The sequence below is a fragment of the Epinephelus moara genome, chromosome 14, assembly GCF_006386435.1.
Source record: "Epinephelus moara isolate mb chromosome 14, YSFRI_EMoa_1.0, whole genome shotgun sequence".
In the NCBI taxonomy this organism is placed as follows: domain Eukaryota; kingdom Metazoa; phylum Chordata; class Actinopteri; order Perciformes; family Serranidae; genus Epinephelus; species Epinephelus moara.
Window position 1 is genome coordinate 10,617,323 of NC_065519.1, and position 22,630 is coordinate 10,639,952.

Sequence of the window (22,630 nt, forward strand, 5' to 3'; positions counted from 1 at the left end):
CTCCCTACTACTGAGCTAAAAAGGGGAGAAAGAATTACAGTTTTTGGCCGGGGCTTACTGTAAAAACCTGTGTTATAAATTTCCAGCTCATCCAGAGAATCACAGGGCAGACGCACACAATGCACACATCCGTACACACACACACGGAAACAGCCATGTAATTCGGGGTTTTTAGTTTGTCCGGTTTTGTTTTTGTTTTTTTGACAGTACTTATTATGTTTATTTATATTGCAGCGCTTACAGCAGGAGCATGGAGGGTTTGTAATTACTGTATCTGAACTTTTGAATTGTGTATCATATTCTGTTGAAATAACATGAGGTTTGACTTGGCCTTGACTTTTTTGTGAAGATTTCCTGAAACAAAACAAAAACTATTAAACAAGAGATCAAAAACCGGTGAGCCTGAAAAATCAGCATTAGGAAGGCATCCAGTGGTTACTTGTACCACAGTGCAGCAGACCCATATGTCTGACCTACTACCAACTGTGGCTATGAGCTACAGGGGCAGGAGGTTAAATGCCCAATTCGAGACTTTTCAACACACATGTCAGTGTTCATGAGGAACAAGGTGGAAGAGGATAAACAGAGGGCGTGTTGCGGCTCTTGAGAACTCCATTTTTTTTTTTTGCTGTTTTCTGCAATTCATATCTACTGTTATTTTAAAACACTGAATGCAACAACATCCTATCAGAGATCTACAAAAATCACACAGCGGGATAATGAGTCTGCGGGGATGACAGACAGTAGCTCTCCAGAGGAAGAGCTTGTTCCTCCTGTGACTTAATTGGGAGGTTCAACACAGAGCCCGGCTCAAAAATATACACCGAAAACATAATCCAGACGCATGCAGAGCACACGCGCTTAAAATATATCTATTTCCTCGGATGCATGTGCACGCATGTCTCGCACAAACACACGCAATTATATCCAATTTCCCGGCATAAATTTCTCACTCGGATGCACACACACGCAAAACAAACAAACAAACACGTACACTTGACCATTTCGTGGCATGGAAACACAGCCGAGGCACGCACACGCAGCCATTTTCTTTTGCACGAGTACATAACCCAGATGCATGCAAAAAATACACACATACGCACACAGGCGGCCCATTCTCATAACTGTAAACTTTCATTTTCTTACAGGGTCACTCTCTCTTTGCTCCTTGACTACTTAGTCTAAGTGCTCAATTAAGCATAGCTTGTTTAGCTGATTTCCCTCCCAATTTTATTATTGTTGCCATGTGCTTGACTATGTATGCCTTCACTTTTCGACTTTCATGGAATTTCTCAGTGATCTCAGTGCTTACTTTACATTTGTCCTCTTCCTTGTTCAGCGTGCTTTTTGGTGCTGAATATACGCCTCTACACACACATAATACGGACTCATACTACTGTAATGTGACTGGAAAAATGTCATGTGGCGAAAAAGTGCATACAACCTTAGTGATCATCTTGTTTGCTGTATGAAATCATGCAATGATGTGATGAAATACTCTTTAAAAATCAGCTCCACTGTGCTTCCTGCAGCGCAGTGTCCTGGTTTTAATAATTGGTACCTCTAAATAGGAGGCAATGATCCAGATAAAGCCTCCCATGTTGAGCAATCATAATTATCTGACTAAATCCGCTCTTACCATAACAGTATAATTATTATTATTATTCTGGGAACTCGCATGCATGATAAATGTCCTGTATGTGTTGCCATGCGTGACAATGATATTCACCAATAGGCTGTTGTAAAAACAGAGTCAGTTCCTAGCTTTGTCTGGGTAAGACAACTATAACTGACTATTAAAAATGGTGCTTACATTAATGCACTGTAACATCATCAAATCATCATACTTGCAGACTATAACCAGTTGTAATTAACTTATTTGAGAACCCACAAATCATTCTTCTACAAACAATTTGAGGTTAACTGTTAAAGGTGTACCCAGTAGTGTTGCCACAATACTGGAATTTCTGACGAAAAATATCGGCACTGGAAAAACTGACATTGAAGGCAATTAAAAAAAAAAAAAAAAAAGATAACTAGAACAAGGCTATGACATGAAAATAAAGACTTTTCTTTTCTTGGTTAGTAGCAGAGAGCAGCTGAATGACTGTAGTGAACACTGTCTTTAATTATAGGACTTATTTTAACATTAATAAAAATCAATAATCTTCTTGCAGTGCACATGTTCAAAAGCTTCTAAGACTGCAGGAGTGCACGTAAAAAAACAAAAACAAAACTGAGCTCCTGAGGCCGACATGCAACCGGAGCGATGAGATGAGTGACAAGAAGACAGCGGGTGTAAGTGAGTGAGTGTGAGGAGGTGGGGCTATAGGAGCACACAGCAGTGTGTGTTGGTGTGTTCGCTGTTGGAGAGAGAAAAAGCAAGAAAGTAGCACTGATAGAATCAATACGGTGGATAATGACAATTAAAAGCATTTCAAATATTCAAAATCAACATCGATAGATCAATATTTTCCACAACACTACTTTGCAGGAATTGTCGGCTACGGTTAGTAAACACTATCACCAGCAAAACTGAAAGTGAAAGCCAACCCTAGCTTTGTCCACTTGGCATTTCATCTCGCTATATTTGTGTTTTTTAGCGCTGTTTATGGTCTGGCACCTGGTTGCTAAATTTTTTATGCTGCGCCCAGGAACGTATCAAAATAAGAAGAAATAAAGAAAATACAGGCAGACGCAGTCTCTGTGAATACACACACCGCCACACACTTCTAGTGGGTCATAACTGATGATTGAGAGGGATTACTAGAACTAGTTTTCTAGAATAATCTTGCATATCTCTAATTAGCTTTTGCAAGATGTTTTAGTCTGATCAGGCCAATAAGATGGTGGGACACTTGATTTGCAACATTATGTAACCTTACATCATCTTTCATGTGATAACTCCATTTTTCGTTTCATTTTTGACACTGATTAAGTGCCTTTTCCACAATTAATAGATCACATTTTTTAAATATAAATCCACATGACATACAGGGTTTATAGCTACTGTTTGTATGGTGGAAAATAGTATTAAACTATCAAAAGGACCAATTATTATCAATTAAAATCAAAGTTTTATTGAACATTTGTAAGCCTTTTGACTTTTAATGACATTAGCTCTAATTATGGATGCAATAATGTAACATTATATGTTATGCAATAATGCCATCATGTCATAAATGGTGCAGTGGTGCGCCACTTAAAACCCAATAACCCACTGGACACGCTCAGTGACTAACAACAGCTGATTCAGAAGTCACTGCAGTAGTGCACGCGGCCTCTCTTGGCTTGCCGCTGAAGTTCAGCCGTGCACGCGTACGGTCGAGCAAGAAGTAGAATCCAGTAATTGTGTGCTGCGTCTTGGCTGGACTCATTTCACACACGGGCCGCCTCTGTGGTAACAACAGAGTCCCCCTCCCCATCAACTAGCCTCCTCTGGTCTCCCAACCTCCTCCAGTGAACCGTTTTCATAAATCATGTCATTAAGATAACGTCGTGAGCGCGACTGGGGCTCATACATCACAGCAGAGGCCCTCACTGGACTGGGACACGGTTTTATTTCTGTCCAGACTTTCAGTGCATCAACGAAACTAAATATACCCTGCAGAGTACCTACATTAAAACAGGTTATCATCTTAAAAACATCTTTACTAGAATACAAACTGCTCTGTTTTGCCTGACATGTCACAAACAGACCACATATAAAGCCAAATGGAAGTTGTGAGATCATTTCTTCAGTTCATTTTACTTGCTCAAAATGTTGTAGACTTTCTACACCTGAGAAATGCAATGTTGCACTGTGTGTTTGACAATTCAGTTCTCTTTGTATGTTACACCTAACACTTGACAGAGACAGATCTCAGTCTGGGGCAGATGTGATTCCAGTGAAAATTGATGGCGCTTGTCAAATAAGGATGATTCACATGCAGCCTAGAGCCTGTTAGAGGCCTCACCTGTGCACAGCTGAAACTTAAAGTCAAATACATTTCTCCTGCATGTTTTTGATTTTGCAGCTGGCATTACATAAGATAAAATTTGGTTTTAACAGCTAAATCATGCAATAATGCCCAGTCTTGATGTTTGCTATAATGGTTTTATTTGTAAACAAAAATGTTTAGATTTTTTTTTAAGTAACTCTGAAATATTTTTGTGTAACTGAGGGGCTTAACAGACATTGCTGATTTAAACCCAGCAGCCATTAGCGACTTCTTGTTTGACTTTATCCGACCTGGATGACTGAGAATCTTCGTAGGCATATTGCTGTCAAAATGCAGTCATTAGCTACGCTGATTGTACCGCAGGATGTCTGCCAAATGGCACACGACCCAAGTCTTTTAAAGCCAAAGCATGAGCTGAGGTTACTAACATCTGTCCCTAACAAAAAATAGCCATAAATACTCCCTTGGGCTTGGTAATAATGTGCGTTTAGTGCCAGGGGTGGAAGTACTCAGATCTTTACTCAAGTATAAGTAGAACAAAATTTACTTTAGTTATCAAAAGTAATAATACATCATTATATTTATTAGTTAGGGTTAGCCACCAACATGGCATTTTTGCCTCTGTTACCAGTTGATGATTTGCTAAGGTATATTTATAAAATTAATTAAAACAGTATTTTGAGTGCCAGCAAAACTAAGCCCCGATCCTAACAGAACAGAAATTAAATTTGAGCTATCATGAATAATTCAGGCCTGATCATTTATTATGTCACTCATGTAAAACGTCTTTTGTTGTGCAAAAGCATTCATTATTTTATCATCAGTATTGTTGCGCCACCTCACCTTTTGGGTTCACACAGTCTATTTCAGGATGCTCGAGATTTGCAGTGCAATAATTAAACTACCATTAGACTTAATGCCTGTTTGCGTTCAACTAATTTCTTATGACATTGCGATCATTCACATTTCAGAGACGGTAATTAGTTGACGGAGATAATAAATCTTTTGTGTTTGTTTTAGGAATGTTGGTGTGTTGCCTTTTCTCCGCTTTAAATGAGGGGTTACTCTCATTATAACCTGTACACCCTGCAGCATGCAATTTATTCATATAGGAGAACTGCTCTCAAAATAATGGCTGAGATCATATTATCAGTTCAAATAATCAGTGCAGTTTCTTCTCATGTTTACAAGCTTGTCAGAAACGTTGCCTTGATGGTAAATCCTGGCCTTGTTCTGAAACCGACACGTATGAAGAGAAGCACTGAGAACAAAAGACAGATGTGTCCGGTTAAGTAGCCATCCTTCAGCACTATCATGGCTCATTTTAACCAAGCCATCCACGACCCCCATGCATGGACATCTGTCTGTCAAAGATGGAACAAAAAAATGTAAATGGGCGCTATTTAATGCGAGCCAAAGCACACATTAAATATGAAGGACGTGAGTCTTTGCATGCCCTCCCAGACTGAGGGGAGGGAAAAAAGGGAGGCAGAGGGAGCTGATTTAGAGGAACGGGCCAAGAAGCACCCCATCCAGAATCAACATTACTTCAAACATGAGGTCATCTAAACATCTGTCTACAACATGTCCACCGGGAGTTCAATCAAAGCCCCGCTGAAACATGTACAATTGTTTCTGGAAATAAATATTAGGCCTAATTCGACTGTGATTGGTGCAGCCACTCGGGAATCGCTCATTGCTAACTGCAGTCTCTGTCAGTGGTACATGTACACACACACATACACACACACACACACACACACACACTGACTTTATTTATTTGATTCCCCCCTCTCCTCTTTTCTTCCTCTCCTTCATTTAGGCTAAGTGGCTTTATTTGTTCTTTCCCGACTGATTTCAGGTTCACTGTTTAAAACCAATTAAAACCGTAGAGCTGCGGCGCAGTTTGAGCGAGGCTCTGACAGTCTGGAGGGAGAGCTGTAGTAATCACATGCGGGGCGTCTGTCTCATGTCGTCACAGTCCATTTGCTGGAGACGGATCGATTTACTCATGGAGTTTTAAAAAATGCATCCACCAAGGAAATAACAAAGGACTTAGAGAAAACATTACAGCAATGTGCATGTAACTAGATAGATTTCAAGTTTTGACTTTTAGAATTTGGTTCACTGTGTATTTAATCACTATGACACTGTTATTTTAATTACGTTTTTCTGCCCCTGCTTCCATCTTTTAATCGACTTTTCTTTAGATAACAGACCATAAATTTCATTGAGTATTTTTTTAACAAATACTTGTAAGCTGCCTACCTTCCAAAGCACACATACATCACTTCTCTGTGTATCCAGAAGTCCTAACCCCTAAAAAGTTGTAACATCCCTTTACCATAAAAAGAGATTCAGTGTGCAACTACTACCACCTTGTGGACAAACTAAGAATGGACGTTACAGTATGAACTAAACAAGTTCAAGCACACATCTGCACTGCAGAGTAAAATGTGACTTATTACTGCACAACAGTGTTTATTTAGACTTTAATTCACTGTAAATAACTCCAACAAACTGCAATGAACAATTCTGTTCACTATCGTTTAATCTTCTGATAATTTTCCCAGTTAACTGACTGGAATTTGGACCATAAAATGTAAAAAGAAAAATAGTGACAATGGCTACGACAATTTCCAGAAGCCTTAAATGTTATCAAACAGCTTGTTTTGTCCCAACAACACTGTAGGACCTAAAGATATTCAGTGTACAATTCTATTAGACAATTTTCCCAAACACTTTTGGGTGGCAGTAGCTCAGTCCATCGGGGACCTAGGTTGGGAACCAGAGGGTCACCGGTTAAGTCCCTGTACAGACCAAGTATGGAGCATGGACTGGTAGCTGGAGAGGTGCCAGTTTGCCTCCTAAAGCACTGCCAAGGTGCCCCTGAGCAAGGCACCGAACCCCCAACTGCTCAGCTGCCCTCACTATATCTGTAAATATAATCATCTGTAATCTTCTTCTTCTTCTTCTTCTTCTTCTTCTTCACAAGTCACCCAAGTCAACCTCTTAACTACTCATAGTCTCATTTGATACATTTACAAAACCCAAAGAGCTAGCTATCAAATATGTGACATAAAAAGGCAACGATCTGAAAGAAGGGTGCAAATTTACATGGTAAACCTTCATCTTGAGAATCCCTTAAATTTATCCTGACCCCCACTGAGTATCACAAGATTAATTAGAGACCATCTTGCGACAGGATCATACCAGCTGCAACACAGCAATCTATGACTTAAAACGTATTTGGGCCAAGAGCCCCTTCTCTATTTTCTACCCCCCTACTTCTGGCACTCTTGCTGTGACCACACCTTTAGTATAAGTCAACCTTTATTTTGATCCCAACTACACATCTGTAAAGTTTTATGACTGCATCTTGCACAGTTGTAAAAAAATCTCTCAACAGACAGACAGACAGACTGACATAATGGTAGAATACTCAAAATAGCTTTTGTGGTAGTTCACGCTACAGTAGGTGTTACCAGGAACACATCTTGTAATAATGTGTCACACACAATCACCAGGTGCAAACAATGTCATCCCCACTGTCGCTGCTAGTGATAAAAGCAAATCCTAACATTTAAGAAACTGGGACTTAAGAACGTGTCATTTTTTGCCAAAAAAAGACTGGCAAGATTTATCGAAAAACAATTGCTTTGGCTCTAAAACATAAGCACAGAAACGTGTATATTAATATCACAAAATAAGCACACTGTATTCCACCAGGTGCTCAAAAGAGAGGTAAAAATGACTGTTGCCTGCTCGCACCACAGGATGCCAAACTACACAAAAATGCCGTTTTTTCTACTTCATTCACATTTTATTTTTAGACTCTACAACTGGCTCGGTCATAAATTAACACCGGTCTGTCTCCATCTATAAAAGAGGTGTTGGTTTACTGTTGTTAAAACTTAATCAGAATGAAAAAGTAGAGGTAGAATGGAGGTGAGGAAAAACACTGAGGTCATTCTGCTCAGGGTGAAAACCTCTGTCCCATCATTCTTGGTGAGGATGGACGAGAGCCCCTCAGCCTCTGGTTGGAGGTTCAGGACAGCAGGTTGTCAGACCCAGGGGGCTTGTGAGGTGTAAACAGGGAGGGACAAGCAACAACGCCAGAGTACTATGACACCTCACTTGTCATAAAAACATCACCTGAGACAAGTCACATCAGGAGTCCTTCATAATTAGTTGACAGAATGAAAAGAAGTGTTCACTGCCAATTTAAATTACATCACACAATATTTTTAAATCAGCTAAAGTTCAAATGACCAACATAAATAGAATCAATAGCCGATCGGGGTCCTCACCTTCTACTAATGATGGTAATGGAGCCACCTTTGCACAGCTCCAAAAATAAATACATATATAAAGCTTAAAATTTGGCAAACGAAAAGCCAGAACACTGCGTTTACTACTGCTGGAAGCCACTGTTGGTTCCTTCTTCAATAAACCATTGTGTGTGAGCAAAGTGTTGGCATAAATGAGGTAAATATTGGACTTCTGGAACCAAAATCATTCCGCTGTAAAACACCTGGAATATACTGCACAAGCTGTTTAGAGACGCTTTTGAAATTGTGTGATTTTCTGGAGCAGTAAAAAAGATCACGCCATTAACTTTAAGAGCATGAGAGAGGACTGAGTGGATTGAGCAGTGGGTGTCACACTCATGTCTACTGGCTACGACACAGATTGTAAGAAGATAATGACACTTAAGAAGTAAAACATTCACTGAAGTGACAGAGGACTTCTACCAAACTCTATCAGTAACCACAGGAACTGCAACAACAATGACATGATGTGAAACTCTCCTTTAACCCTTTAACAGCAGACTGCAACACAAAAACAGCCACATTTTCAGGACAGACACAAGTAAGTGTAAAATAAATAAATGTAGTGGAGGGTAGGTACGAGAAACACAGGAAATGCTTTAAGATTCAAGACTGAAAATCTGTTGGTAGAAAGAGGGAAGAGAACAAATTGTTGGCCACAAGCCGAGTACAGAGAGTCACTTGTTGAGTCACTTCTGTGGATTATAGTCATTTTGTGCAATGGTGCTATAAAAACGCACATTTAGCTGTTTGTAAAGTGAAATTTAAACATGAAAAATTAAACTATACCACTAACAATGTTTCTATATTTAAAGAGGCTCACATGAACATGCAAACATTTGATAAAACATTTTTAAAAAAGTAATTTTAGCCATCTCTTAAATTAGGATTTAATATGTATTATTGTGATTTCAGAATATGCAAAAACAATAGATCCTGACAACAGAGAGACTTTGCTAAAGACTCTGGACAGTGTGGAGAGACGGACAAAAAACACCCTTCAGCGTTGATGATCAACGTGGTGAGTGAGCACAGCACCAACACCAGGAATAAAAACATGAGGAAAGAGTTTTGTGTTCCTTATTGTTTACAGATGTTGGCCTGTTCGGCTAGAGGAAGAAAAACTGACACCATGAAGAGACAGTCTACACTGATAATCGCTTCACAGTCTTGCTCGTTTGATAGCTTTGTATGACTTGTTTTTCACAAATAACCAAGACAGGAACATTATATTCGACTTATTTTCTGCACTGAACAATTAGCGGCAGACTGCAAACTGGCGACAGCAGCTAGATGACGGGACGAGCAGAGCATGATACGGAAAATTCACGTTGAGGACCACATAAAATAGTGTTGACACAACTGTCACAAAAGCACAACAAGGCTTTTATGAATAAAACAAACTTGTAAGACACCCTTCCTACAAGACTGATTTTGTATTCTCAGTTTAGATTGTGTAACAATTTACGCAACAACCAGCTTTTACTGAGCAGCCACATCATGTCAGTACATCCCATTCATTCCACAAAAACACACACACCACCACAACCCTGGACTGCTGGTCGCTGAGCTGCACATGCAGAGCAACAGAGAACAGAGACTTCATTTTCCCAGTAACTGTTTATGTAGCATGAATGATTACTCATTCACTGTCATTCATTATCACTACCCATAAAAAGCCTTTAACACAGGACACCTGCACAACCTTTAACAACAGCAGAAAGAGTTATATTTTTGGAAACGCCCCTCTTACAGACTCATTTTTGCAGAAGGGAGTGTATTGACTGGCGAGCCATCCTTTGGCTCAATGATCTTGTAATTATTGTGGCATTTGGGTGTGTTATCTATTATGGTAGCAGGTTACATGGAGGAAATACCCTTGGAGGATGTAAATCTCTCTGGCACTGCAACCAAAACTCCATTCACAAATCAAGATAAGCTTAATTCATGTTTTTTTAGCTCTACAGCCATATTCATGTGACTTCCATGAGTCTCATTTTGAACGCCAGACTACTCTCTAAGTTATTGTAAAACTAGGATGAAAACATTTGGTGGGTTTCCACCTCCACCTCATCTCGTATCAACGCTAATCATCAAAATATTCTTTTTCAGCAGCTGTCTCCACTTTGCCCGTCAGCAAACACGAGTTGGCAACGTGTCTGCCATGTTACGCAATGCTACCTCACTACAGACAATGTGGAGGGAACAGATGATTTTTGTGAAGGTTAAAAGAGTAAAGGAGAGCACAGAGGCAAGAGGGTTAACTTCAGCTCACTTCCTGGTTGGACAGGACATCTGTTCCTGTCTGGAACAGCATGTACTCTTGTTTACAGCTAGTCCAATTCTTGCCCCCAGCACTCCCTATGTCAGTCTGTGATTTGTATTTAATAGACCTTTTTCACAGCAGACATTTTGAGATGTCCTAGTAGGAAAAGCACAGATGTATTCAATAACATTAATGACAGCTGCATTCCACTTAGGGGAGGTCCTGGTATTGCGCATGCTGGTTTACTTGAATAGCTTACTAGGACACCTAATGGAAGTGAGACGTCATTAATGTTCAGAATGCACATCACCTGTTGAAGTACAAGATGTTTATTTCTCTGCTCTGTTTTATGACATACATCATTGCCTAAAATCCCAAACAGCCTTTACCATCAACTTTCCTATAGTAGTGATGATTAGAACATTAATACTAGGCATGCAACAAGAGGTTGTTTTTCCACTTCCTGTTTCGAAAACTAATGAAAGGAAATATAATGGGATGGTTTGCCATCGGACATTACATATTCAACAAGTACAACTATTGTAAAGAGATTAAATATATACCTGATGGCACAGAGCACCAGCCCCTCTCAAACAGGACATGTTTCGTTACATATCATCTGACTATATAATCATTATTGAAGGCCAGCTCTGTCCTGGGATGCTTTCTCGACCCAGTAGAGGTAGTGGGAGCTCCTTCAGTGACAGGCTGCTTCACCTGCGGTGTTTGAAGGAGAGATACCGCAGCAAGTCCTACATTCCTGCTGCTGTCAGACTATAAAACCAGCACTGTTCCCGTTAGACCATACATACTAAAACTATAGACAATGAATCATCACTCCTGCGCAATATCTACATTTCCATCGGTCAATAATGTAAAATCAGTCATTCCGTCTGTCTCTATTATATTCTGCTTCTTTTTGATGCTTCCTTATTATATTGCTTTGTGATTTATACTGTTTGCTTATTGTACTGCTCGTTTTTTACAGTTTACTTATTCCACGTATTTATATATTGCTTTATATTTTATTTCTACTGATGCTTCCTGTTTGCACTCTCCTTTTGCTGCTATAATGTTGCAAATGTCCCTGCTGTGGGACGAATAAAGGGTTATCTTATCTTATTAATGAGGAGCTCTCCTTGTCTTTTCATTTTCTCAATCACTGTATACGTTGATTTTCAAAGTACTACTATTGCTATTGAGCTGTATCAAATGTCTTACTGACATTTTAGATATGGTGAGAATATGAGGGGTGACTGAAAGGTTTTGAGCCTAACCTTGAAAATGAGTAGCTAGGCAAGCCAAATCACATTTTTTATAGTCTACCACCTTTTTCTTATTATCATTAACCATGCTCATGTTTCAAACTCTTTTTGTTATATTTTTGCAGATTCTTGAAGTGAATAGTGGTCAGTGAGTTGTTGAAAAATCAAAATGTCTTCATCTCAAAGGAATGTCCATCTGAAATCCACCACAATATGCTCAATACTCGACATGACAATGCCCTTCATGTGCCACAGTCAAACGCATGGGTACAAGCATTCAAGCGTGGCAGGGAGAGTGTGTGTAGGGTCCCAATCTGAGGAGCTTTTTTCCACTGGGATAAAGGCGCTTCAGCACTGCTGGAGCAAGTGTGTAGCATTTGAGGGGGATTATGTAAAAAATAAAAGCACTGAAAAATCTGTATCTTGTTTTGTTTCCTTGAGGCTCAAAACTTTTCAGTCACCCCTCCTACTTGTTGTAATTATTGTCATTAGTAGTTTCATTGTTATTTTTGTAGTTTTCCTGTTTTTCTTTTGTACCATTTTATGTTGGATTTATGATGTAATGTTTACTGTGGACTCATGGAAGAGTAGTTGCTGCCCTGGTAGTGGCTAATGGTGATCCAAATAAATAACGTTAATTAAATTAAATAAATAAATGCTATCTACATGTGCTTTTCCAACTATGACAGGTCAAAATGTCTGCTGTGAAAAAAAGTGACAAAGGAAGGCCAAGTTTGACTCCAGTGTAACTTAGCCGATATTTTAAGCTAACCATGACTTCACAAAGCCTTATCTGTTAAAATATTTATTACATGAGAGGTACAAAACTGTGGCTGTAGCTTACATTCGAGTCACCGTTTTCCCTCAATGCTAAGAAAAGATTTTTGGCTGTATATTTTTAGGGTTATTTCCCACCAACACCTACTTAACGTTCAGTATGAATATGGCTATCAAGCTTGTAATGTTAACCTTTGGCCACTAAAATTACGCATTAAAGTGATGGGACACATTCCAGCTGTAGGTTCATCGTGAAAAATTCGTCATAAGTTCAACATCCTGCGAAATATAGAACTAAAATCACTGCAAAGTCGACACAGGTGAAAAATGTCATTCTCATTAAGCTAATTTATGACGTTAGCATACAGCCGGTGCTCCGTCAACTTATCAGACACTCAGCCGTTAACAGAAACCGTTAGGATTAAGTTATTTAAAGTATGAACTCACCGGGTCCAAGGCGACATTTTGGCGACTTGTGTGGAGTTAAAAACTTTGTCAAGCAGGTGTAACGTCAGAAAACACACAATTAATCCAACAACAGAGGGGGTGACTTCCGTAAACTTCTAATTACAGTTAAAACAAATAATCAAATATGGCGCCTCTGTGCCGCGCGATTTCTTCCTCACTTAAGGACCGGGGAGCTGCTGCGCTCAGTGCTGCCACCGGTGGCCAGAACCTAAACTGCAGCATGCTGGTGATATTTCATACTGTGTATTATTAAGTGGTTTATAATGACTTTAATCAACGTCAGCCATTCTCTATAAGAACCTTGTATTTGTGAAAAGTCAATTCATTATAGTGTCAGAGAGTTTCTTCAGCTTAAGAAGAAAGAGAATGTTTTCAACACAAAAAGGAATGCTTCGTCCTTCAGTTTACATACACATGATTTTCACTGGACAGGAAGATTATAGAAATTGTAATCTGAGAGGTAACTAAGCGGCCAGATAAATAGTAAAAAGCACAATATTTGCCTCTGAAATGTAGTGATGCAGAAGTATAAAGCTGCATAAAATAGATATACTCAAGTACAAGTAACTCTAAATACTACTTAGATACAATACTTGGTGATAGTAGGCCTGTATCCCATTTAAGGGATGTACAATATATAGGGATGAAAAACATGCAAGGGCCACTTCTTCTTTGTGCATATGGTGATAAAGCTTTGTATTTAGTAACTAACAGAGGTGGGACCAAGCCACAAGTAAGTCTCAAGTCTCTGCACTCAAGTCCCAGTGCAAAGACTGACAATTCCAAAGTAGTAAACTTTGAGATTTAACTCCTAAACAAATCACAATGTGCTCTTCGCTAAATTTATTTTAACAACAAACATTAAATCAACACAATAAATTGACAAAAATCACGAATGCTTTAAAAAATAATTCAGAAAGTGCAACTGAACTTAATCATGACAAAGTAATGCTGACATTGTACTGTCATAGTATATAGCACTATTAACCAGCAGCCTACCACAACAGAATGAAGTTTGTATGTTTGTGTCCTGTCTTGTTGTATTTATTATATCTCATATTGGAAAAGTGTCTATAACTTTCTCTTCCCAAACTGGCCTGGCAGAAGGTATCAAGTATATTCAAGTCATTAGATTTAAGTTGAGTCCAAAGCCATTAAATTAATAAGTCTGACTCGAGTACACACCCCTGGTAACTAAAGCTGTCAGACAAATGTAGGCTAGTGGACAAAAAAGTAGCCTACAATATGTCCATCTGAGAGTCAGTGGAGTAAAAGAATAAAAGTTGCATAAATACTCAAGTAAAGTTCAAGTACTTAAGTATTGTGCATATTCTCCCTCAGATAAGATAAGAGGGTCTCAAGGGGATGGCTTAAATCTAATCATTGTTCTTCTTTGACAAATTGCATATTTTCAATGTGGCAATCACTCATAGGGGCCCATTCTTCAGTTCTGGAGGGCCCACTCTCTCTATGGGCCCCAGTGCACTGTCTATATTCACGCCCCTGCCTCCAGACTCACTTGACTGACTGTACGCATGCGCACACTGACTTCCTGCCTCAGTGGCTCTTCCGTGAACACACCAGTCGTTTTCCCAGCACGTGAACTATCTTGGCACCGTGTGTATCATCTTTGAGCGAGGAGCTCCCTCCAAACAATTTATCGGTTGTTGATTATGTACGCATGTGCGATTAAACACCAGAAACGTGTCAGTGCGCTCTCGTGGGAACTAAGGTGAGCGAGGCCGACGTCACTGCACTTCTTAGTTACATTGTTGCTATGCTACATACGTCCAGCAACTTGCACGCTCCATAAACCGTTGCGTAACAAGAATCGGTTGAAGTAGAAGAAGTGAAACAAGAGTTTGTGTTTACCTGCTGATCCGCCGGCTATAATCTGATGGGAGGCTTCCCGCAGCATGCTCCGAGGCTTTGTGGCTGTCATGGTTGGTGTGTCCTAACAGAGGAAACACAGCCTGTGTGTGAGACACCCGCTACAACTTATCTCCACTCTTACCATGAGCTCCTGTCTTATCATAAGAGTGTGTAACAGCAGCTCCAGCCCCGGTGAACACTCACCTCCCGGTCCCTGCTCCTGCTCTGAGGTGAGGCTGCTGTGTGTAGTCTCCTGTCCCACTGTGATCACTGGAGTTTACTGCGCTCCCGTAGCAGCAGCCCACGCTGGAGAAAGCGCAACAGTGATATCTCTCCGAGTGCTCTGAGGCTAGGCTAGGCTAATATGGAATCAATTACCAGCACAAAAAAAGTGCTGCTTCAGTTTCGCCCTCCCATTGCCTCACAGCAGTGATGTGGGGAATACTGTAAATAAAAAATGGATAAACCCTGACCCCTCTGCACGGATCAATAAAAGGCAAACAATCACAGAAGCAGCACAAAGGTCATTTTATTCTCATTAATGTACATATATAGTGTTTTTTTTAACGATATTACTGATGCTTACTGTTCATATTATAACAGTGAGCTTTATTTGACTGCTTTTTTTGTTTGTTTATTTTTACATTTACATTACAGCTACTGTACAGTAGAACACTAATCACTGGTTTACCATTAGGGGGACCATGTTCAGTCAGCACCTTAGGCAACCCAAGCCTTCAGGGGGTCTGGGGGGATTTTTTTTTCCCAGGCGAAATTTTTAGAAGCTTAAACTAACCCGATCATTGTAAAGCATTTTGAAACAAAAATCACATATCAGGGTTTCCCAGCCTTCCTGTGGACAACCTACTCATAGTACAACCTGGCATATACTATAATTGTAATTTCTTTTCTTTAACTGACAGTGTGTTACCCTATTTATTTATTTCTAGTATTTTTATTTATTTATTTTGCATCTGTTCTGTATTCCTTATGTTTGTCAAATCAGGGTCTTCAGCATACCTTGTATATACTTTTACTGTAATTTTATTCCTTTAACTTGCAGTGTGTTACCCTTTATCTTATCATTATTATTATTACTGCATTATTATTATTATTATTATTATTATTTATTAATTTAATTTCATCTTATTGTTGTCTATTTTTTCATTTATTTAATTACGTTTTATTGACTATTAATATATATTTTTGCTTTTGTACTGTATTCCTTATGTCTGTTTTTGTATTAAAATGTAAAAAAAAAGAAAAAAAGAAATCACAAATAAAATCTATTTAAAAAAAAAAAAATCCCAGAACACTGTTTCTCAGCCTTCCTGTGGACAACCTACTCATAGTACAACCTGGCATATCCCATAATTGTAATTTCTTTCCTTTAAATGGCAGTGTGTTATCCTTCATTTTATCATTATTATTATTATTATTATTACAACTATTTTTTTCTTAAATTAATTTGTTTTCGTCGCCATCGTCCTTTTTTGTTTTTACTTTCTGTCCTGTATTCCTCTTTTTTAGGTAACTACAGGCAAATAATAGTACACAAAGCACAGATCACAACATGATAACATGACAATATGGTCTCACAAAGAAAAACAAAACAAACAACCCCCCCCCCCCCCCCCCCACCCACCCCCCCAAAAAAAACAAAAAACGTTAGACTTACACAGACAAAGTGGATAAAAGAAAAGACATATTAAATTTAGTAGGATCAAATCAGTAATTCAAATGATTAAGTTAATATAGTTCTAATAAAAAAAATAAACACAGTTTATATGACAGGTAGAGTGTAATTATAATTCTATATAGCTCCACTTTTCACTAGAGCAAATTTTCTTCCATTTCATGATATGTTGTGCTACTTTGCAATAGTTTGTAGCAATAATTTTTTTCCCATAATGAATTGTATGTGTTTTTGTATTGTTAAAATGTAAGAAAAAAAAATGATAATAATCAGAAATATTAAAAAAAAAATCGCAGATGAGGGTTTCTTAAAGTTTTGGTGACTGAGTGCCATTTTAGGTAGCCAGCATATGATTGAGGGCCACACAGGAAACGTTTTTAATTACATTTTTATGACTTACTAACATTAACATTACAAAAACTATCACAGTCATCAATGATAAATCCTATGTAACATTCAAATTACATTTTAGTTTTCCACTTTTTAATACAATGGAAAGTCATGAAATAGAGGGACAATACAGTGTTTGGCTGACTGGGGTACAGCAACATTGAGCAAGACAAACCACATGAACAGTACAGCGTAATACTAGAACCAGTTATAATAATGAGGGGGGAGGGGGTCCCTTCAATAGGCAACATGTTATAACTACTACCTTGGCACAGTTTAGCAGTACAACTGCTTCAGCAGGTTCCAGCAAGTTACACGTCGTGATTCATCAGAAGGAACTTCCTGTTTGTGTTTAATTTCAACATCAGACTCCAAATCTAGATTTTGAGCATCAAGCTCCAAAGTGAGCTGACAGTACATAATGTGGACTGTGTGTGGCCTTAATTAAACATTATTTTAACTAAGGATGAATGTACTGATGAGTCGGTTAATTGTTTGGTCTATGAAATCTCAGAAAGTGTGTAAAATGCTCCTGAGTCCAAGGTGACAATACATCAAAACCCACTGGCATCCTGATTACCGTAGAGGAAAATAAAAAAGAGGGTTGTCTGACTCCTCAAAGCTGTCACTGTCGTCATGTCCGTTCTCGCAAATATATTTTCCTTGATTACAGTCAAACAAACAAGAAGAAGAGCAGCAAATCCTCATTTTTGAGAAGCTTTAAGCAGCAAATATCTGGTTTTGTTCTCGCTAAATATCCCAAATGATTATTATTGAAATCATTGCTTATCAATCATTTAATCAGCTGTGTTCAACTTGAATTCAGCCGCAGCACAATAACAGCCCATTTTTACAGCCACATTTCAGTCCTACAGGAGGTAGTTAAGTGTTCAATAGAAATTGGCTGGAGTATCCCTTTAAGAATATTATATTACACGTCTTAAACTGATTATCCAGAACAGTTATAATCATCTGAATAATGACGCTTAATGTAACTGGTATTCACCCTTGAACAGAATCTCTAAAAGTGGCTCACAGGGTCGACAGGTTTACATGAGTGACATGTACAGTAAGAGGCCCCTTATATAAACCACACATGAACATTGTCCCCTCCTCAGCCCACATTATGTAAGGTTATGTAATGTTTTAAACATGTCTGATTCTCATTTCTTTAGCGGTAAAATGTGCTAGATCAGATTGTTATGATGTTGGATTGTCACTCTTTTAAGTTCACCGGCATGTCCCAAGTTAAAATCAGCAGTACACACTGTACCAACCAGACAAACATGTGACATCACATATTTGTTATGTAAAACTGTTGTCTGGTAGCTTTTTCAGTTGTTTACACAGCATACGTACCTGAAACACAGTATACAACAGGAACTGGAAAGAACAGTTAACAGGATAATTAAAGGGACACCTAACCATTAATAAAGCGTCACAAGACTAAGAGCTTTAACATGTTAAAGTTCAGTTGATCAGTCTCAGGATGATAAAGATAACATGCAGCAGCTTGTCGCAGCAGCACAACATGAGGACAGGCAGCGTTTCCACAGAATTTCAGGTAAAAATAAAGCTGTAAAGATTCATTAAGTAGGCAGAAAGTTGAAGTGAGAACAGGCTGGGCAGGCTCAGTCTTCTCACATGTGAGGATTTCTGCAGTGATGGGATGTAACAAAGTACATTTACTCAAATGCTGTACTATACGCATTTATGTTACTTTTGTACTTCTACTCCTCTACATTTATCCAACAGCTGTAGTTCCATCCATCCATTTTCATCCGCTTATCCAAAGCCGGGTCACAGGGGCAGCAGGCCGGGTAAAGCACCCCAGAGGTCCCTCTCCCCAGCAACACGTTCCAGCTCCTCCTGGGGGACCCCAAGGCGTTCCCAGGCCAGATGAGATATGTAATCCCTCCAACGTGTTCTGGGTCTGCCCTGGGGCCTCCTACCAGTGGGATGTGCCTGAAATACCTCCAACGGGAGGTGTCCAGGAGGCATCCTGATCAGATGTCCGAACCACCTCAACTGGCCCCTTTTGAGGTGACGGAGCAGTGGCTCTACTCCAAGCTCCTCACCCTATCTCTAAGGCTGAGCCCAGCCACCCCACAGAGGAAACTCATTTCGGCTGTTTGTATCTGCGATCTCATTATTTCGGTCACTACCCAGAGTTCATGATCATAGCTGGGGGTTTGGAAGTAGACGGACCAGTAAATTTAAAGCTTCGCCTTCCTGCTCAGCTCCCTCTTCACCCACGACGGTCCCGCATAATGCCCGCATCACTGACCACCTATCCATCTCTCGCTCCATTCTACTCTCACTCATGAACAAGATCCTGAGATACTTGAACTCCCTTGCTTGGGGCAGTAACTCCCTCCCAACCCAGAGGGGGCAATCTGCCTCTCATCCTGACCGCTTCACATTCTGCTGCAAACCTCCCCAGTGCATGCTAGAGATCATGGTGTGATGAAGCCAACAGAACCACATCATCTGCAAAAAGCAGAGATGCAGTTCTACGGTCACCAAACTGGACCCCTTCCTCCGCCCCGGCTGCGAATTGAGATATTTACCATGAATATTAGGGACAGGGGGCAACCCTGGCGGAATGTCCAATTGTCAAATAAAATGTAATGGACATTTTCCCCCATTTTCTGATATTTGCAGACAAAACTATTTAAAAATTACCAGCAAATAATTGGCAGATTAATCAATAATGAAATTAATCCCTGCTTGTAGCCCTGAAATAAAGTATCACAACCATATGGCAGAAGCCATCTCATGCTTGTAAGAATGAACACAAGTCTTTCTATGATTTAAAGCTTTACATTCTGCACATACATTCCTCTATATTCTGGATAAATATTGTTTTTCAAATCATGCTTCTTTCATAATTCATTTAACACACACACTGCTACAGTCAGCCAGTAAAACACTGTTGAGGATTTACAGTGAGGGCAACAAAATGCCCATCTATCCAACAACACTAGAATCTTTTACTTTAAATTAAATTAGATTTAAGCTCTTATAAAGCATGTGGCCTGAGCCGCAGCGCACCACAGAAAAATTAGAGGAGTTATTTTCTTTTTTGATGAGCGATGAAGGCACGCAGAAATTCAGCAGTGAGCCCTATAACGAGCATTTCATTCTGTATAAGAGCAGCTATGGAACAACAAGAGCTTCAGACGAGCTATAAAACTGTGGGATTTACAGCATATATTTGGCAGGAAAATGCCATTACCACTTTGACCCCCTTGGATAAGAAAAAGCAGAACAGCTTCCACCCCTACAGCCTCCACTCCAGTAAAACATGTAGACTGGGCAGGCTGTGTACAACCAGCACAGAGGGTAAGTATGTAGTTTATGGATGTGTTGGATGAGACAAGGAGGTTTTTAGAGACATAGAAACTGTGTTTCCAAGAGAGCAGCTTTGACTCAAATATAAAATTTGTGTTTCCTTTAAAGATTATACCAAAGTCGCAAAATGTCTTTTGTGAGAAAAAGCCAAAGAAAGGTCCAGCACGAGAGATGACTGATGCGTTCAAGACCACAAATTATTACACTAATATCATTATTATTATCATCAGTAGTAGTAGTAGTGGTAGTAGTAGAAGCAGTAGCAGTAGTAGAAGTAGTACCAGTAGTTGTAGTGGTTGCATTAGTAGTAGTAGCAGTAGTGGTAGAAGCAGTAGCAGTAGTAGAAGTAGTACCACTATTTGTAGTGGTAGTATTAGTAGTAGCAGTAGTAGTAGTAGAAGCAGTAGCAGTAGTAAAAGTAGTACCAGTAGTTGTAGTGGTTGCATTAGTAGTAGTAGTAGCAGTTGTGGTAGAAGCAGTAGCAGTAGTAGTAGTAGTACAAGTAGTTGTAGTGGTAGCATTAGTAGTAGTAGTAGTAGTAGTATCAGTAGTTGTAGTGGTAGCATTAGTAGTAGTAGCAGTAGTGGTAGAAGCAGTAGCAGTAGTAGTAGTAGTACCATTAGTTGTTGTGGTAGCATTAGTAGTAGTAGTAGTAGTGGTAGCAGTTGTGGTAGAAGCAGTAGTAGTAGTAGTAGTAGCAGTTGTGGTAGAAGCAGTAGCAGTAGTAGTAGTAGTAGTAGTAGTAGCAGTAGTGGTAGAAGCAGTAGCAGTAGTAGTAGTAGTACAAGTAGTTGTAGTGGTAGCATTAGTAGTAGTAGTAGTAGTAGTAGCAGTTGTAGTAGAAGCAGTAGCAGTAGTAGTAGTAGCAGTTGTGGTAGAAGCAGTAGCAGTAGTAGTAGTAGTAGCAGTTGTGGTAGAAGCAGTAGCAGTAGCAGTAGTAGTAGTAGTAGTAGTAGTATCAGTAGTTGTAGTGGTAGCGGTAGCATTAGTAGTAGTAGTAGTAGCAGTAGTGGTAGGTAGCATTAGTAGTAGTAGTAGTAGCAGTAGTGGTAGAAGCAGTAGCAGTAGTAGTACCAGTAGTTGTTGTGGTAGCATTAGTAGTAGTAGTAGCAGTTGTGGTAGAAGCAGAAGCAGTAGGAGTAGTAGTAGTAGTAGTAGTAGTAGTACCAGTAGTTGTAGTGGTAGCATTAGTAGTAGTAGCAGTTGTGGTAGAAGCAGTAGCAGTAGTAGTAGTAGTATCAGTAGTTGTAGCATTAGTAGTAGTAGTAGCAGTAGTGGTAGAAGCAGTAGCAGTAGCAATAGTAGTATCAGTAGTTGTAGCATTAGTAGTAGTAGTAGTGGTAGAAGCAGTAGCAGTAGCAGTAGTAGTATCAGTAGTTGTAGTGGTAGCATTAGTAGTAGTAGCAGTTGTGGTAGAAGCAGTAGCAGTAGTAGTATCAGTAGTTGTAGTGGAAGCATTAGTAGTAGTAGTAGTAGCAGTAGTGGTAGAAGCAGTAGCAGTAGCAGTAGTAGTAGTACCAGTAGTTGTTGTGGTAGCATTAGTAGTAGTAGCAGTAGCAGTTGTGGTAGAAGCAGAAGCAGTAGTAGTAGTAGTAGTAGTAGTAGTACCAGTAGTTGTTGTGGTAGCATTAGTAGTAGTAGTAGCAGTACCAGTAGTTGAAGTAGTACTAGTAGTAGTAGCAGTGGTAGAAGCAGTAGCAGTAGTAGTAGTGCCAGTAGTTGTAGTGGTAGCATAAGTAGTAGTGGTAGTTGCAGTTTCAGTAGCAGACTTCGTAGCAGCAGTAGCAGTAGTTGAAGTAGTACTACTAGTACTAGATCAAGTCATTTTGTTTTTTGTTTTGAGTCTTGAGCGAGGGACAGCTAGTAGGTCCTTGTCAGAATGAACGAGGGTCCTACTGACAATATAAGGATGGAGGAGATCACTGATGTGTTCAGGTGCCTGACTGTGGAGGGCTCTGTACGTGAGAACAAGTATCTTGAAGTGAATCCTGAACCTGATGGGAAGCCAGTGTAAAGAAACTAAAATGGGAGTGATATGGGTTGACCTGCTGCTGGACCTGGTTAACAGCCTAGCAGCAGCGTTCTGGATTATTTGAAGACGATTTAGAGAAGATTTGTTTAGACAAGTAAAAAGAGAATAACAGTAGACAAGTCGAGAGGACACAAAAGCAGGGATAATCATCTCTAGCTCAGGTCGAGACACCACAGACTTAAGCTATCGACAGACAATATCTCCAAAACTTGTCAAGGAAACACACAAGTAGACGAGG

At 39.5% G+C, this 22,630-nt stretch overlaps 1 protein-coding gene across 1 annotated transcript in view; it reads right to left on the minus strand.

Moving 5' to 3' along the window:
* Positions 1–15,370, minus strand: part of slc25a21 (solute carrier family 25 member 21) — a 131,135-nt gene extending 115,765 nt beyond the window's left edge. Inside the window, exons 1-2 of the mRNA XM_050061723.1 lie at positions 15,125–15,370; positions 14,921–15,002 (exon numbers count right to left, since the gene is read on the minus strand). Coding sequence (XP_049917680.1) covers positions 14,921–14,990 — 70 coding nt within the window. The 5' untranslated portion in view covers positions 14,991–15,002; positions 15,125–15,370. The remainder of the gene's footprint in view (positions 1–14,920; positions 15,003–15,124) is intronic.
* Between the last annotated feature and the right edge of the window lie 7,260 nt (positions 15,371–22,630).